We start from the raw sequence: 16,138 nt of genomic DNA, 5'->3' as shown, positions 1-16,138 counted from the left end.
CTGCCAGCAATATCCCACCCCAGGCTCAATCCAAGCTGCTGCCTTTTGAGCTTGCAGTCTTTCCCTACAGCGAAAATCCTTGAAATTCAGGGCCTTCAGGAACTGGAGTGAACAAACCAAGTGCGGTGTCTGTGCTGCACGTGAGCAGGGAAGACACAACATCTGTATCTCACAGTTCTGCTGGCAGGAGACTGATGCCTGATAACCCCTGGTAGAGCTCTGTTCTGCCTCCAAACTCAACAGCATCTGAAGAGTTACAGGGAAAAGAAATAAGAGGGCAACTATCAAAATAATTCCCAAGTTAGCAGCCCTCCCCCCTCCAGCCTGTTTGTCAAAGTGTTGTTCATGAGGAGCTGATAGACACTGGAATAAATAGCACAAGGAGAGAGAGAAGTGATCCATTAGACCTCTCACCAGTCCTCTGACTGCAGCTACTACTGAGAAATCTGCCAGGAAATATTAGATGTGAAGTGGCTATGGAATGGAAGAAGAAAAATTATTAGGAACTGCCAAAACCCCTCAGCTGATGAAGACAAAAAGCTGGAGGAGGCATTTAAAAACTAGAAAAGCTTTTTAAGTACAAATCTTCTGCTGATAAAAGGTCACTGCAGACTGAGGATAGAAAATTCTGGTAGCAACCAATTGTCCTGATATTATTGCTGGTCTTATAGAAGCAGTTCTGGGATTCACACAAATCTCAGGAGGGTCCAGGTAGTGCAGGTGTTTTCTAAAGAATGGAAATCAGAGAATCCCAGAATGGTTTGGGTTGGAAGAGACTTTAAAAATCAATTAATTCCAACCCCCTTCCATGGGCAGGGACACCTTCCATGTGACCAGGTTGCTCCAAGTTCCACCCAGTCTGGCCTTGAACACTTCCAGAGTGTGACAGAAATGTAAATCCTCATGTCACAACTGTGACAGTGATGCCCTTTCTGTGCCTGAGGACTGCATGCACAAGGAGAAGGAACAAAAGTTTTTTTGGTTCCCCAAGCCTGATGAAGGCTCAGTAATCCCAGCATGATTTAATAATGTCATTGATTTCCAAAATTCCGTGGGAGGAACACAAAGACTCCTCACTTTGGACATCAGACTCTGCTGATGGATTCATTTAGTCTTAAGACTGTGTCTACATGTAGTATTTTTATTCTTTTAAATTATTCCCGTTATGAGGTGGTGTAATTAAGGCAGGACCTCTCCTGGCTCAGCTGCAGCAGCATCCACGTAAAGGTGCCTTTATGCTGGTGTTGCAGATTTATGGAACTCAACTAGTGGCAGTCCCTTTTTACAGGTATATCCACACTGCACTACAAGCTCTTGTCTCTCTACTCACATTGCTCATGGACACCAGTGAGTAAAAGCAACACAGAAACAATTTGCAGAGCTGTCCAACTAAATGTTCAGCAGACACTTTCTGCCCCCCTCTGTGGTTTTGGGGGCTGTTTTGTTAGACCTGCAAAACCTGGGACTCTCCAGTGCTCAGCTTTGGCCTCACAGCTGTGCTCAGGTTTGCACCTGCATCCTTGTGTGCCATCAGAAATGGAAGTAATACCAAAGGTATCCAGAAATAAGCTCCCAATCTTGATTTTCTCTTTTTTCCTGCCCCTTTTCCAGCATATTCCAGCAAGGCAACACCAAGCCTTTCTTAACAGCTCAGTTCAGAGGACTTCTGCTGTGGCAGATGAAATTCAGCTATCCCTGACATTAATTACATCAGCTACACACGCACAGGACACCAGGGACAGCCTCTGCAGGAGCTGCACGTCTGCTGCAGTGACAGAGGCCAGTCCTTGTTTACTCTGGATGTGAGGACAGCTGAGCAAGTGGTGGCTGGTGGCTGCAGAGACCTCCAGTGACAGACGTCAGCCCCAGACCTCCCTCACCTGGCAGACGTCACCTGCAGACCTGGCAGAGTTTCCTCAGGGCACAAGGAAATCAGCAAGAGAAACTCATCCAATTCCTGTCTGCTTTTACCACACTTGAAGTTTGATGTTAGCATGTAAATGAGGCATTTAAATCAGACCCACACAGAAGCTCATCTTAAAGCTGAACAAAAAAATGTACCTGGGCAGCCTGTGGACAGCCTCCATTCTTCACCATTTCAGTGCAGAATTTTTCCCTGATATCCAATCTAAACCTCCCCTGCTGCAACAAGAGGCTGTTTCCTCTTGTCCTATTCCTTGTTTTTCTTGGGAGAAGAACCAACCCTCAACTGGCTGCACCCTCCTGTCAGGGAGTTGTACAGCAGCCACCTGAGCTGACCAGGATTTTCCCTATGACCATTTTCCCCTCTACTTAGGAGGCAGATGAGGAGGAAGGAAGATCCTAACACAGCAACTTTCCTGGCAGAAGGAAGATGCCCATGTCACAGTCCATTGGCAACTTGGAAAGACACCCTGGGACATCCCTAAATAGCACCACTTTGTCTGATCAACCCATTTGGAAGCCTCAGCTCTGATTAGGGTTGATGAATCAAATCAAACCAACCTCTCCTGCAGCAAAAAAAAAACCATTATAAATCTGAAACACTCCAGTGCTGCTTAAAAGAACCACGTCCTGTTGCCAGAAGTCTTCCCATGTTCCTTGATGTTGCCAAATCCGTAAACATCATCTATAATGAGCAGAAAAGGAATGTTATATCACCTCTATTACAACAGGGTGACAGAGCAGAACAGCCTCTGTCAATACACTGTGTTTTTGTGGGTCACAGGAAGGTTTTATTTCTCTCTCAGAGCCTTGAATCCCTGCTTTAAGACAGCCAAGGGACACACTGGGCAGCTTTAGAATTGCTCCTTTTCCTTCTCACCTGATCTGTATTTTGGCATGGCTTCTTAGAAGAAGGGCAAACATAATGAAGCACCTACTGTACTTTTTGTAACTCTCATCAGGTCTTTCATTTGGGCCAGCGAGGAAGCTTGTTAGAGCAGAGAAAGCAACTAAGCATCTCTGGAAAATCATCTTGCTCTATTAAAAGAGCAAGTAACAAATGAAAAGCTGGGACAGACTTAATGGTAAATACATGGCCTGGCAGTTCAGCACAGCTACATCCTGCTTGCCATTATTATTTAATACTGGCATCGACTGAAGGATGAGGCAGACCAGGCAACTCTCTGTGGGGTTACCTGAATACCATTTCACTGGGAGATTAAATAAGCCCACGGGTTTGGATCACGCTGTTTGATGGGAGATTTTAATTAATTGATTAAATATTGGTGACTAGTGCGGTGGAGCAGTAAACAACACCTCCTTCATCATCTCCGTGGGCAAACAAGTCCCTGCTAATTATCAGTGCCCAGCTCCAGGGTGGAACCAGCACAGCATTAACCTGCTCCTCTGGAATAACAAGCTGCCCAGCCACTGTCCCACATGCTGTGTGAGGTGGTGGTGTGGAAGCAGCTGCTGCCATGGATCAGGCACTGCTCCATCCCCACAGACACCTCGGGGTATCAATCATTCCTGGTTGATACACAGTGCAAACAGCAGCCTGGTTTGTCCAGCAGTTTATTCCCAAGTTGTCCCTGGCCAGGATGGTCACTTTAGGCTGAGCAGATAAATTATCTTACAACCAGCCTGCTGATCACTGGCTGGAAATCTGTGGCTACAGGCATCAATTCCCCACTTCTATCTGTCCTTACAACTAACCATTACTCTTCCAAAAGCACCACCTAAATCTTTTCCTCAGAGGTAATTGCCAGGAGTTTAAAAGCAGGGTCAGAGACAACAATAATAAAAAAAGAAGGATGGGAAGGAGAAGATGGAATACCTTTGAGTAGGAGAAGCTTCCTTCCCTGGTTTGGAGGTGTGCAGCACATTGTGTGTACCCTGGAGCTGCAGGAGAGTGGAGCTGAGGATCGTGGAGCACAGCTTTCCCTGCCTGAGCCTGAGCAGCTGTCCTGAAATTGGATGTGGAGAAAAGCTGCAAGGGAACAAAAGGGAGGACAGAAAGCAGCTACTTCCCATTTCTACATGTTCTAAGGAGCATTTTCCCTTATATGAGCAGATGTGAGACTCAGTTCGTTTGTCTCTAGGAGAATTTGTCTCTCTTTAAAGAAACAAACCACTTTCTTTTCTCAACAGACATTTTTATTGCTTTAGACAACACGCCACTGGAGTGAAAGGAAATAATTTTCTGCTATTCTTTAGCTTATTCCTTTGTTAGAGCAGGTACATTTCCTGGGACTATTGATAAAGGTAAGAGTTAACTTGTTACTGGTCATCCAAACTGACAATGCAAGTGAAAAGAATTGGAAATCCCTCAAAGCACCACAAAGCTGCCACCACTCTGGAGAGTGATTAACCAACATTTGAATGGAGAACAAGTTCTTACAGGCACTGCCAACAAGACTGAAAGTCTGTGTCTCAAGATGTCATCGCAGAGGCTCAGGCTTTAAAATGTCAGCAAAATGTAGTTCAAGAATAATCAACAAAAATCTTTCCAAAGGGCTTTGGCTTAAGTCCCTCACAAACAAATCCTTCAAAGCAGCCAGAAACAGTGTCCTGAGCCACACCTTCAACCCCCATCTCCTGCCACAGTCCAACCTTCAGCTACAAAATAAACACACACGGGGTTAACGATGAAGAATATTTACTTTCCTTCATATGGTACATTCTGTAAAGTGCTAAGTTCCTAAATTATGCCGAGTTAAAACGACACACGGCTCTAGTATTTTAAACACAATAAATATAGAATGAGCCTTGTGCAACTGCACTGGCAAGTTTTATTCTTTTTTTAGTAGACAGCCTAAATTTAGTAGTCAAAATAGCCTCCAACAGTGCTCCAAGAAAATCTAGGAAGCAGTTATAAATAAAATTACATCCTTCAGAGCTTTCCTACGCACTTCTCCTGTCCACATTGCACGGGTAAGCAGCGCTCCTGCGAGCATATGGAGCGAGGAAAAATAAGGAAGCTGAAAATTACCCAACAGAAAAAAAAAAAAAAAAAGCCAAATCCTACAAGTTAACGCTACATATCCTCCCATAAATAGTCTGGCTTCCACATTTAATCTTAGTGCACACAACCCAGGTCTTTTATTTTTAACTCCTGTTAAAAAACTCTTCCAGGAGGAACATCTTGCAAGACACGGGTCGACTCATCCTCATCTTGCTCCTTTTTGCTGCAAAGTGGAAAAGACTCCTGCACGAACTGCCTGCACATGGGGCACTGCTGGAAATACTTGATGCAGCCGTCGCACAGGCACGTGTGTCTGCAGGGCAGCAGGACCCAGTTCACGGGGCCGTTCTGGCAAACAACACAGTCTTTGCTGTTTTCTTCCTGCAGTTCTGGTTCATCTGCAGCCAGCCCGGCCTTTTCCAGCAGCCCTCTGTCAGTGCTGCTCTCAGCAGGGCAGGTATCGCTGGAGGAGGGTGCAGGACTATTTGCAGACATGAAGAGTTGCTAAAATACACATAAAACACAAATATTTAGGGGTGAACAAACTCCTCCCCGATCTCTGCATGCACACAGGTGCAGTGGTAGATCCACTGGGTCCATTCCCAGTGCCAGACTCTGTGTGAGTCCTGGCCTCCAGTTAAAGGCATTTCAGAAACATGAAATTACATTAAACAGTGGGAAAATATTAAAGATAAGTCCTCAGACCTTGGCTGCATCAAATCAACGTCATGCATGAACTTTAACAGAAGTGCTCAGGTTTTGAGCGGCTCGGGTTTGTTTCTGGTCCATCAGTCTCTGTGCCTGGAGGGATTTTCTATCCATTCCTACCAAAATTATATCCACCACGCTGTCAAATCTGCTTCACTCAACCCATTCTGCTCTTGCTCATATTCCATTCCCCTACTCCTATTTTTGTCTTATTTTACGTGAAGTGCAAATTCTTCTGGGCATGATTCCTAAGTATAGTGCAAGAAAAAGGAATTTTAAAAAGGTGAGTTTCTTCTTAGGCTTTCCTGATTAAAACAGAATTTTGGAGAAAGGAAATAAATATTCTGGGAAGAAGAAGCATTCAACACTGAATTCCTTCCTACTGCTTCACTAAGTGGACACTAGGATTCCTAGATTAGAAGCAGGTATTTTCTCCAGGAAATCTTGAATATTTTCATGGAAAATATTTCTGTACAGCAAATTCCTGTGGCACTACTTAACTGATAAAATAATTTTAACAACCATCCAGTTCTTTGCATGACAATAGAAGTCTTGTACTAAGTTAGGCTCCTGAAAGCCTACACAAGCTAAAGTTAACACTGTCACACACACAAAAACAGACTCTGTGTGTGGCTTACCTTCAGATCATGGTATTGACCTTGAGCTAGGAGGAGATACTGATACAAAATTCGGCAGGAAAGTCTGTAGCTTTCATCAGGAACGTGAATTACAGCCACCATTGCAATCTACAAACATAAAAAAAAAAAAAAAAAAAATCTATGTTTAATAACTTATCACTGAGAGAACTGGGGACATTCACTCTGGATAAGAGAAGGCTCCAGGGAGAGCTCAGAGCCCCTTCCTGGGACTAAAGGGGGTCCAGGAGAGCTGGAGAGGGACTGGGGACAAGGGATGGAGGGACAGGACACAGGGAGTGGCTTCCCACTGCCAGAGGGCAGGGATGGATGGGAGATTGAGAACTGGGAATTCCTCCCTGTGAGGGTGGGGAGGCCCTGCAAAGGGTGCCCAGAGAAGCTGAGGCTGCCCCTGGATCCCTGGAAGTGTCCAAGGCCAGACTGGACAGGGCTTGGAGCAACCTGGGATAGTGCAAAGTGTCCCTGCCCACAGCAGGGGTGAAATAAGATGATCCTTAAGGTCCCTTCCAACCCAGATTATTCCATGATTCTCTGATTTCTGACCCGCTTAACTCCTTAGACAATCAGGAATTCAACAATGTTGACTTCAAGCACTGACCAAAAAAGAAAAACAAAAATTAAAAATACACTGGGCAAGTTATAAACAGGATGTGGCACAAGAGAGCCCTTGGTGCTCCTTCAGCTTCCCACCCTGCTCCCCCCTCATGGAGCTCTTCTGTGGCCAGTTTATAGCAGAGACCTGCTCTGGCTGCTCCCACCTCATGGAATTACATCCCAAACTGGAAAGGCACCTGATCAGTCTTCTCCACTTTCTCCCCCTTCCCTCACAAACACACAGACTGCAGTTTTTAGACTCCAAAAAACACTAAGAAGTATAACTGATTGGCTTGTAATCTGAGCAGGCAAAAGACAAATTTCACTGGAAAGGATTCTGAACCCCCACGGGCTGACTTTAGATAATTCCTCTGGAAATGCAAGCACTCCAAGCTTGCATGCTGTGCCTAACAACCCCCACCCTGCCCAAATTACGTAATAGCCTCTAAAAAGCTGGGAGAAAAGAAAGTGAAATTCAATATTATTGTAGTTCCCAGAAGCTGTCAAAAGAGAAATGAAATATAGAAGCTGTTTTGCTTTAAAAAGAAATTTAAAGGCAAATTAGACTTGCACTTCAAAATCCACACATGGCTAATTAAATACGGAGTTCAAATGTGTATGTACCTACACATATGGATTTATAAGAGCTGAATTCACTATTCCTTGGCAAAAGGGTCTTTTTTTTCTAAATCACAGTGCCTGAGATCTAAGCTTCCACTCTATCTGTGACAGTCTTCCAGTAATTTCTGTAACTTTATATATGGTCATGCTAATTTTCTGGACCTAGAGGAAAATGGTGGCACAAATCCAAGTAGGGATGATCTTGCCACGAAACCAGTTAGGATGAAAATCAGACCCCTCCTCCAGGAAAGAGAAACTGGAACACCATCCACGGTGATGGACACCCACACAGACCCCCCCAAATAATTCAAAGTGGTAATACCACACTGGCAAAAATCCATTTCCACATTCCACTTCTATTTTACAGGTTTGTTTCAACAAACCAGACACAATTCTGGCATTTGTCTGGAAAGAAGTTCAGGTGGAATTACTCCTAGACTGGATTTACGGATTCTAGGTGTGTTCCTTTCCTCCAAAACCAGAAGAAAAATACCTCCCCCACTTTCCTTCCACCCCTTTATTCTATGTTAGGGCTCAAAAGAGAGATGTTACAAATTCATGCCCATGCTAACGTCAAATACATTCAAATATTACATTTAGAGTCTCTTTATATTAAACTACTCTGACATCTGAAGCTATAAAAATGTATTTAAACATTAAAACATCTTAAGTGGGGACAGGAGGGAGAAGGGGAGTCCTAAAGTCAGGTGGCAAGAAGCCAAGGACAGCCATCACCTGGAAAGGGGACAAATTTCTTAGGCTCTGGTGTGATTACAGCTTGCAGGTAAATGCATGGAAAAGTGTTCAGTGGATTTGGGCAATTGGCTTCTGAGTTCAGCTGTGCTACTGTTCAAGGAGTTGGTGCAAGCAGATTTTCAATCCAATGAAAAGGTAAGAGATAAAAGTATGTCTCAGATTATTCAGAGATCATCAATTTAGAGTTTATAAAGAGTATTGAACAGCATGTGGCAAGGCTGAAGGTGCTTTAATAGCAAGAGATTAGGAGGAGAGTTTTTTGGGGGAGCTGAGTATCTCCTATCAGCCTCAAGCCAGACCTTCACCCCTTCCTGTAAGTGCCCTGGAGTTGGCTCCTGTGAGACACAACCATGACACAGACCTGGAGCAGAAAGGTAATTTCTAACAGCCAAGTCAGCAATCAGCTCCCTATTTGTGCCAGACAAAAAAAAAAAAAAAAAATCCTGCTGCCCTGCCAACAGAATCCAAGAGTCTGTGTAAGTGCAAGAGCTCCACCTCAGGCCTGTGTAAGCCCAGAAATCAGAGTAACAGGTGGCTAAACTGCCTCAACCCTTATTCCTCTCACCACAGGGACCTTGGAAGGTGGAAGCTTTGGAGAAATCACAAGCATCTTTTAAATGCTGTAGTGAATAAGTAAAGAGTAAGGAATGTTTCTCCATTGCCTCTTCAATGACTGAGGTTTGAAGTTAAAGCTTTGAATTGCTTTGTTTTAGAAAATAAAGTGAGGGACCAAATTCTAGGGAATGGGAAAGTGAAGCTGCTTTATTCAACCTCTCTCCTGAAACATTCAGACCTGAAACACAGTGACCCTGAAATATACTCTGAGATTACTTACAATATCATATATTTCTCTGTCTTCTTCATCTGCTAACGTCAGCAGCGCTACCAAAGGATAGCGAGCTCTAGGCACGGGGCCAAAATCCACAACTTGAGCATCTTCTGGTAACTGACAATATTTCTCTGCCTTGTCATTTTTTTTAATGCTTTGCCTGTGTCAAGGAAAACAATCAGTGGCTGCAGTTGTAGACAAATGTGACGTTTGCATGAAGAATATTTCTCATCGTGTTTGTTCATAAACGAGTTGTGCCAAAATTTGCGGCGCGTTCACCAGCCTCAACGCTCCCCGTGCCAAAAAAACCAACATGTTTTGTCAAAACAATTCAAAAAAAGGATACAAGTGCTGCTGTTTGTAGAGGTATTCGTTGTAGAGAGCATCCTCTAACGTCTGAGGAGTCTTTATTCTGAAGCAGTAGACGTGTTTCTGCAGCGCTTCGTGGAGTTTCTGGACATTGCAGCCCCAGTAGCAGGTGAGGACACAGTCCTCCAGGCAGTCAGGTGTCAGTGTTACTCCCCCTGGGAGAAAGAGGAGAGGGATTTCATTAACTCACCACATGAAGGAATTCTGGAATTGCTAAGTCTAGATGCTTGAAGAGCTGCAAGCAGAAAACAACTTCAGTGTCACTTTTTTTTATCATAGAACCATAAAATTATAGAACAGTTTGGGTTGGAAGGGACCTTAAAGCTCATCCAGTTCCACCCCCTGCCCTGGGCAGGGACACCTTCCACTAATCCCAGACTGCACCAAGCCCTGTCCAACCTGGCCTTGGACACTTCCAGGGATCCAGGGGCAGCCACAGCTGCTCTGGACACATGTGCCAGGGTTTCAGCACCCTCACAGGGAAGGATTTCTTCCCACTATCCCATCTATCTCTGCCCTCTGATAGTGGGAAGCCATTCCTCCTTGTCCTGTCCTTCCAGATCCTTGTAAAAGTCTCTTTTTTCAGGCTTCTGTGAGGTACTGAAAGGCTGCAATTTGGTCACCCTTAAAACGATGAACATCATGAAATAACAAAAATTATTTATCATTATAAATAAATCTTCTAACGATTTAGATTAAGCTCAGTGTTTATGGAAGTCAGTGGGGATGAGGAAGTGGGTGTGAGGAGATAAAATGGCTGATTAAGCTCACAAAAATACCACAGGCACTTTATGAATGGTAAATTTTAACTTCTGGTAACACTTTATACACTCATTGTCAGATCCAAGAGCACAAGCCTTTGCCCAAAGTCCATTCCCTCCTGAGATAATGGTATTAATTGGATCACTTATCTACAAAACTCTCTGTGGTCTCGAAGAATAAGGCTCTTGTTCATGCAGAGAGAGGAGAAAAAGGGTATCTATGCTCTCCATTCTTTTTCCAAAAACCTGTGAACTTCTAAATCCTTCCTGCACAAACAGGAGCAGGAGTGCTCAAAGCTCCTGAAAAATCCCAGATACCTGAATTGTTGGATTTGTTGTGTTGAAGGGATTTTATGTTGAGGGAGGGGAGAAATCTGCTGCAGCCCTTCCTCATGCATTGGAAGGCCCCATATCCGTGTGGGTGGAAGATGCTCAGCCCTGCTCACTGCTCCCCAGTGATGCAGAAGGCCATGAATTCCACTTGCTGTGTGGGTGATTTCAGGAATGATAGGGATGGCTTGAACTCTGATCCAAACAGATATTTAAATTCAGTTCCCATTGGAGAAGAGATAGAAAAAGAGGGTGATTATTTATTTATCTATTTATTAAAAATAGTGCACTTCCAAACTGCTGAAGATCTGGGCTTAGATTTAAGTGGGTGGCAAATATTCCATAATGAATTCTGTACAATTCTACAATTCCATGAAATTTATAGAAACGCCCACAGTGGTTGGTAATTTGCAAATGTTTTAGTTACTTAAAGATCTGTAATAGTAGGAAGTGTTCCATTAATGAGAATTAAACTGTACCTCCATATCCAAACATTTCACCTTTAAAAACATCACGTTTATAATCTGTGTAAAAGTTTATTTCTGTGGGAATGGAAGTGTATTTCTGAGGAATTATGATAGAGAAAAAGGATGAGAGCAAGAACGATGATCTTCCTTCCAACCCAAACCATCCTGTGATTCTAGGCAGAAAATGGAAAGTACCAAGTTCAGGAATGCAAATTGACAAAAAAAAAAATCACATAAGAAATCCACTGACTTGTAACTGAAGCTGCAGCAGGATTAAGGATTTCTAATCCAAAAGGGTTCTTCACTTGTCTCATCCGCTTTTTCAATACCCTTGTGCTGGAATCTGTCTCTTCTGAGTTCCTCAGAATAACAGGAACACCCAAACCAAACCTAGGAGACACGAAACAAGAAGAATGAGTGGGTTCATGTTACTGTTGACACATTTGATTTTTTTTTTTCAGCTCTAAATAACAAACAGCAGAACAAACAGAGATAGCTTGGCTTTCCAGAGTATCTGCTAGGATGCATGGATAATATATCCTGTCATTTCGACTCCAGCTTTTTGTCAGAAGGCAGGAGTCTGCACAGCGATGCAGGGAATCTTTAAAGTGGGAATATTTTGCTCTGGATTTCCACAAAGGGAATAAAATTAATGAGAGCTGTCGGTGCCCTCTAGTGGTACAGGTTTAGGCCAGAATTTCCTCCCATCCCATCTGAGTCCTGCAGAGCTGAGCACCACTCCAGCCTCCTCCCAGGAGCAGGGACACTTTGCACTATCCCAGGCTGCTCCAAGCCCCATCAAACGTGGCCTTGAACAATTCCAGGGATGGGGCAGCCACAGCTTCTCTGGGCACCCTGTGCCAGGGCCTCATCTCCATCACAGCCAAGAATTCCTTCCTAATATCCAACCTCAAGCTACTCTCTGTCTGTTTAAAAGCCATTCCTTTCAGGGAAACATTTCCATTTCACCAGTGGCATCACCAAAGGCTCTTGGCCATCCTTGATTTGAGCACACAGAGGGTCAGCTCTCTGTGCTACAAGGGAAAACACCCACAGTGACTTCCCTGGGGCTGTAGGGGAATATCCCAGTTAAACATCTCACAAATAAACCAGAGGCAGCAGCTGTTTCCCTTCTTCACCTCAATGGAGCTGATCCCTGCAGCTGCACATAAAGGTGTGTCCTGTTTTATACCAGAATCTGCCTGAATGTGAAGGAAAATCCCTGTTCCTTGGAAGCTTTTTCTTGCTTGAAAGCAACAGGATTATCCTCATGAAAAGCAGCAAGATAAAAGAGCCTCTGGTACAGTTTTAGCAGCAGCTGAAGGCATGGAGGCCTTTCTGTTCTACAATAAAATGTAGTTCCCTGTAAATTTTAAGTGTAGGAAGGATGAAAAAAATGATAGTTTTTATTTTATGATCTAACAGTCCAGATCATTAGCTGGTAGAGGAGAACATTAATTCCATCAGAGCTAGCTTAGAAAACTCAGGAATTTCCAAGGGTTTAGTTAATGAATTAATGTTTCTGCAGAGCCAGACTTCCAACAAGTGCCAAGTCTTCAGCTCCTCCTAACAGAAGCATTCCCCTCCAGCTAAAAATACAACGCCCAGGTAAGCAGGTGATGTAAATTCCACTTCACCCCGTGCCCAGGGCACCTGTGGGACTGGCTCTGGAAGCTGCCTGTGCATTAACCTACTTGGACTGTGAGCAGAGCCACAGGTATCCAGGGCTGGCCACAGGAACAGATGCTCCTCCTATTACTGCAAGGCTTGGCAAATGAGAACAGGAACATTCCTGAACAGGTGGTGTTTTTCAGGCTGACTGACACCACCACAAACACATCATTACACAAATTAATGCCGAAAATTATGGGGGAGCCCAAATGCCACGGCAGCAAGAGATCAGGTATTCTGTGCTCCAGTGACAGCATTTGCATTTACAGTGCTCTGTGTGGCAAATGAAAGATTTGAGCTGTTTTCCTGAGCAAGTTCAGGAGCACTTGTGCTGTAACTGCAGCTGCAGGCATGGGGAAATCCCTTGGAGGCTCCTGGTCACGGCCATGGCACAGGAGAATTCCAAGGGAGCAGCAAATGCTGAGCTCCTGGCTATGGCTCCTTGATTAACAGGCCTGTAATACTCCAGTTTGAATAAAAAAAAATGCAATATCACCTAGTGCAGGTGCAGCTAGAATCTCTGGTTCTGAATAAAAAAATGCCTCTGGATGGTTCTCTGCACACCCTGTACCCAAAAGACACCAGTGGACAGGGGATACACATCTAAGGATCTTGTAGCACACAGCTATTTCAGAACATTTCAAGCAGGGAGATTGCCAGCATTTACTACAAGCAGATAAATAATGATTAAATTGGCAAAAGGATCAGTGGTTAGGGATAGACATGATGAAGATTCATCTAAATCACGGTTCAGTATCATCATTTTCTTAAAGACAGCTTTATCACCAGCACTCTGCAGATATTAATGCGGAACCAAAGAGTGAACCAACAACTCAAGTTTTATTTTCACAAGCCACACGACTCTGATGTAGCCACAATTCCTACATGAAATATTTTGATTGCCAATCAATGCTCTGCGCTTGGCAAGTACCAGTATTTACATTTACAGCCACTCCTCAGAGTTAGGGACATTCAAGGGGCTGTTTCTGAAAAAGGCAACAGCGGCATTTTTGCGGCATCCTCTCAAACACAAGCAGAGGCTCTTTCACTCACCACGCCGCAAGACATTTCAGGAGATCAGTTCACAGATTCACAGAATCATTTAGTTTGGAAAAGACCCTGTGGCTGCACCCAGGGAGTTGTGCAGAGCCAGAAGGTCCCCCCTGAGCCTCCTTTTCTCCAGGCTCAGCCCCTTTCCCAGCTCTTTCAGCCTCTCCTGGTGCTCCACACCATTCCCCAGCTCCGTTCCCTTCCCAGGACACACACACAGAGCTCAGTAAATACAAACGCTTTCCCTGCCAATAATATGAATGGCATTACGAAAACACTTCGGTATTACTGAAAGAGGAACGAGCTTAACAGAAATACGTATAATTAATTTTAAAAATTATTTTTATTGCTCGTTTAGAAGCCTAGGAGTGTTTGGGTTGGAAGGGACCGTTCCAAGCCCTGCCGTGGCCCCCCTGGCCTTGTCCCCCCTCAGCACAGCCCAGGCCCCCTCGGCCGAGCCCCACCGGCCCCCGAGCACTGACCAGCCCAGGACGAGCGCGCTGGTGACGAGGAAGCAGACGGACACCAGGGCGATGTAAAACAGCGGCGAATACTCGTACAGCGTAACCAGGAACACGGCGGCCATCGGGGCGGCCGCACCGCCCTCAGCCCGCGACTGAAGCCGCTGCCCTCAGTCTGCCAGGGACGGGGCGGGACCATGGCGGCACCGAGTGAAGACACTGCTCTTCTCATGCCAGGGACAGGGCAGGACCATGGCGGCACCGAGTGAAGGAACTACCCTCCTCATGCCAAGGGATGGGGCGGGACCATGGCGGCATCGAGTGAAGGCACTGCCCTCCTCATCCAGGGACGGGGCGGGACCATGGCGGCACCGAGTGAAGGCACTGCCCTCAGTCTGCCAGGGATGGGGCGGGACCATGGCGGCACCGAGTGAAGGCACTGCCCTCAGTCTGCCAGGGACGGGGCGGGGCCATGGCGGCACCGAGTGAAAACAGTGCCCTCAGCCCGCCAGGGACAGGGCGGGGCCATGGCGGCAGCGAGTGAAGCCGCTGCCCTCAGCCCGCCAGGGACAGGGCGGGGCCATGGCGGCACCGAGTGAAGCCGCTGCCCTCAGTTTGCCAGGGACGGGGCGGGACCATGGCGGCACCGAGTGAAAACACTGCCCTCCTCATCCAGGGACAGGGCGGGACCATGGCGGCACCGAGTGAAAACACTGCCCTCCTCATCCAGGAACAGGGCGGGACCATGGCGGCACCGAGTGAAGGAGGCACTGCCCTCAGTTTGCCAGGGACGGGGCGGGACCATGGTGGTCTCAGGGTTGACACAGACACATGAAACGCCACAGATGAAATAACACGTCAAAGACAACTTTATTGACATCCATGGCAAAATCAAAGTATCGTTTGTATCCATATATTTATATCAATAAAGATAGTTTTTATCAATTCTGATAAATGTACAGTTATTATATATTCTATGACATCTATTACATGAAATATGGCATATACAATTTATAAATAGAAAAAAATACAGTCTTACGCATTATTGTAAAATTCTACCACATTATATATCATATATAAAAGGAACATCATTTATTTCATATAATACACTGCAATGTAATGTTTTTCTAAAACTAAAAAAAATAGCACTTCCTGGCTAATACATTTGAAACTCCATTCCAGCAAAATTCTAGTATTGCATTTCTTCTAGCTTGTACATATAGCAATTTAAAAGTATTAATAATAACACCAGTTAACATATTTGACAAGCTTATGATTTAACAAAAAGAGTTCTCTAAATATAACAAAAATATATAGTTATTTCTGAACTTTTCCGTTATTCAAATCCATATGAATCTATCAGGTTCATGATAGATTCAATCCTTTGAAGGCCGATAGGTCTTCCTTCAAAATCCCGCATCCTTGAGCAAGTGGAAGGTCTCTGCAGGGAAAAGCATAAATAGATGCAGTTAATACAGACACAGCTCAGAGACACAGTGGAGAGGGGCAGGCTCTGGCAGGAGCCCTGAACCTCTGCCCCGGCAGAGCTCTGTGCTCGGCAGCAAGCGCAGCTCTGTGCGCCGGCTGCTCACAAAGATGTGCGGCTCGCCTTGGCCAGCCCCAAGAGCATCTCCAGCAGGAGCTTTCCTTCACACAGGCCACGGTCTGTGCTGCTCCAAAAGCCTGCCCAGCTGGCCTTCACCCTCCTGCTCACCTTCCTGCTCATTCCAGCCAGCCTGCCCACTTCCTTCTTTATCATTTTCATCCTCCTCCGCATCTCCTCCAACTCTCTAAACCTCCTGTTAAATCGAAGCCTTCTCTGCTCGATTTCAATTCTTCGCCTTCTTGCCTCTTCTTCAGCTCTCCTGGCTGCTTCTCTCTGCCTCATGGCTGCTCTTTCACGCCAGAACCAGAGGTAGAAAGGCAGGAAGAGCAGTTCAGTAGCAGCCCAGTAGGGCCCCTGCTGCAAGGCTGCTG

The 16,138-nt window shown here is 45.2% G+C and overlaps 1 protein-coding gene across 1 annotated transcript; it reads right to left on the bottom strand.

Moving 5' to 3' along the window:
* Nucleotides 1-3,973: 3,973 nt before the first annotated feature.
* Nucleotides 3,974-14,357, bottom strand: CGRRF1 (cell growth regulator with ring finger domain 1). Its single transcript, XM_083863805.1, has 6 exons — nt 14,183-14,357; nt 11,230-11,369; nt 9,399-9,576; nt 9,059-9,206; nt 6,235-6,342; nt 3,974-5,392 (listed from the first exon to the last, which is right to left on the bottom strand). Exons 1-6 carry the CDS (start codon nt 14,284-14,286, stop codon nt 5,042-5,044), a joined length of 1,029 nt encoding a protein of 342 aa, XP_083719931.1. The 5' UTR covers nt 14,287-14,357; the 3' UTR covers nt 3,974-5,041.
* Between the last annotated feature and the right edge of the window lie 1,781 nt (nt 14,358-16,138).

This window comes from Zosterops lateralis (assembly GCF_965231275.1).
Source record: "Zosterops lateralis genome assembly, chromosome: 6".
NCBI classification, from domain to species: domain Eukaryota; kingdom Metazoa; phylum Chordata; class Aves; order Passeriformes; family Zosteropidae; genus Zosterops; species Zosterops lateralis.
This window is presented reverse-complemented; position numbering and strand designations above follow the sequence as displayed.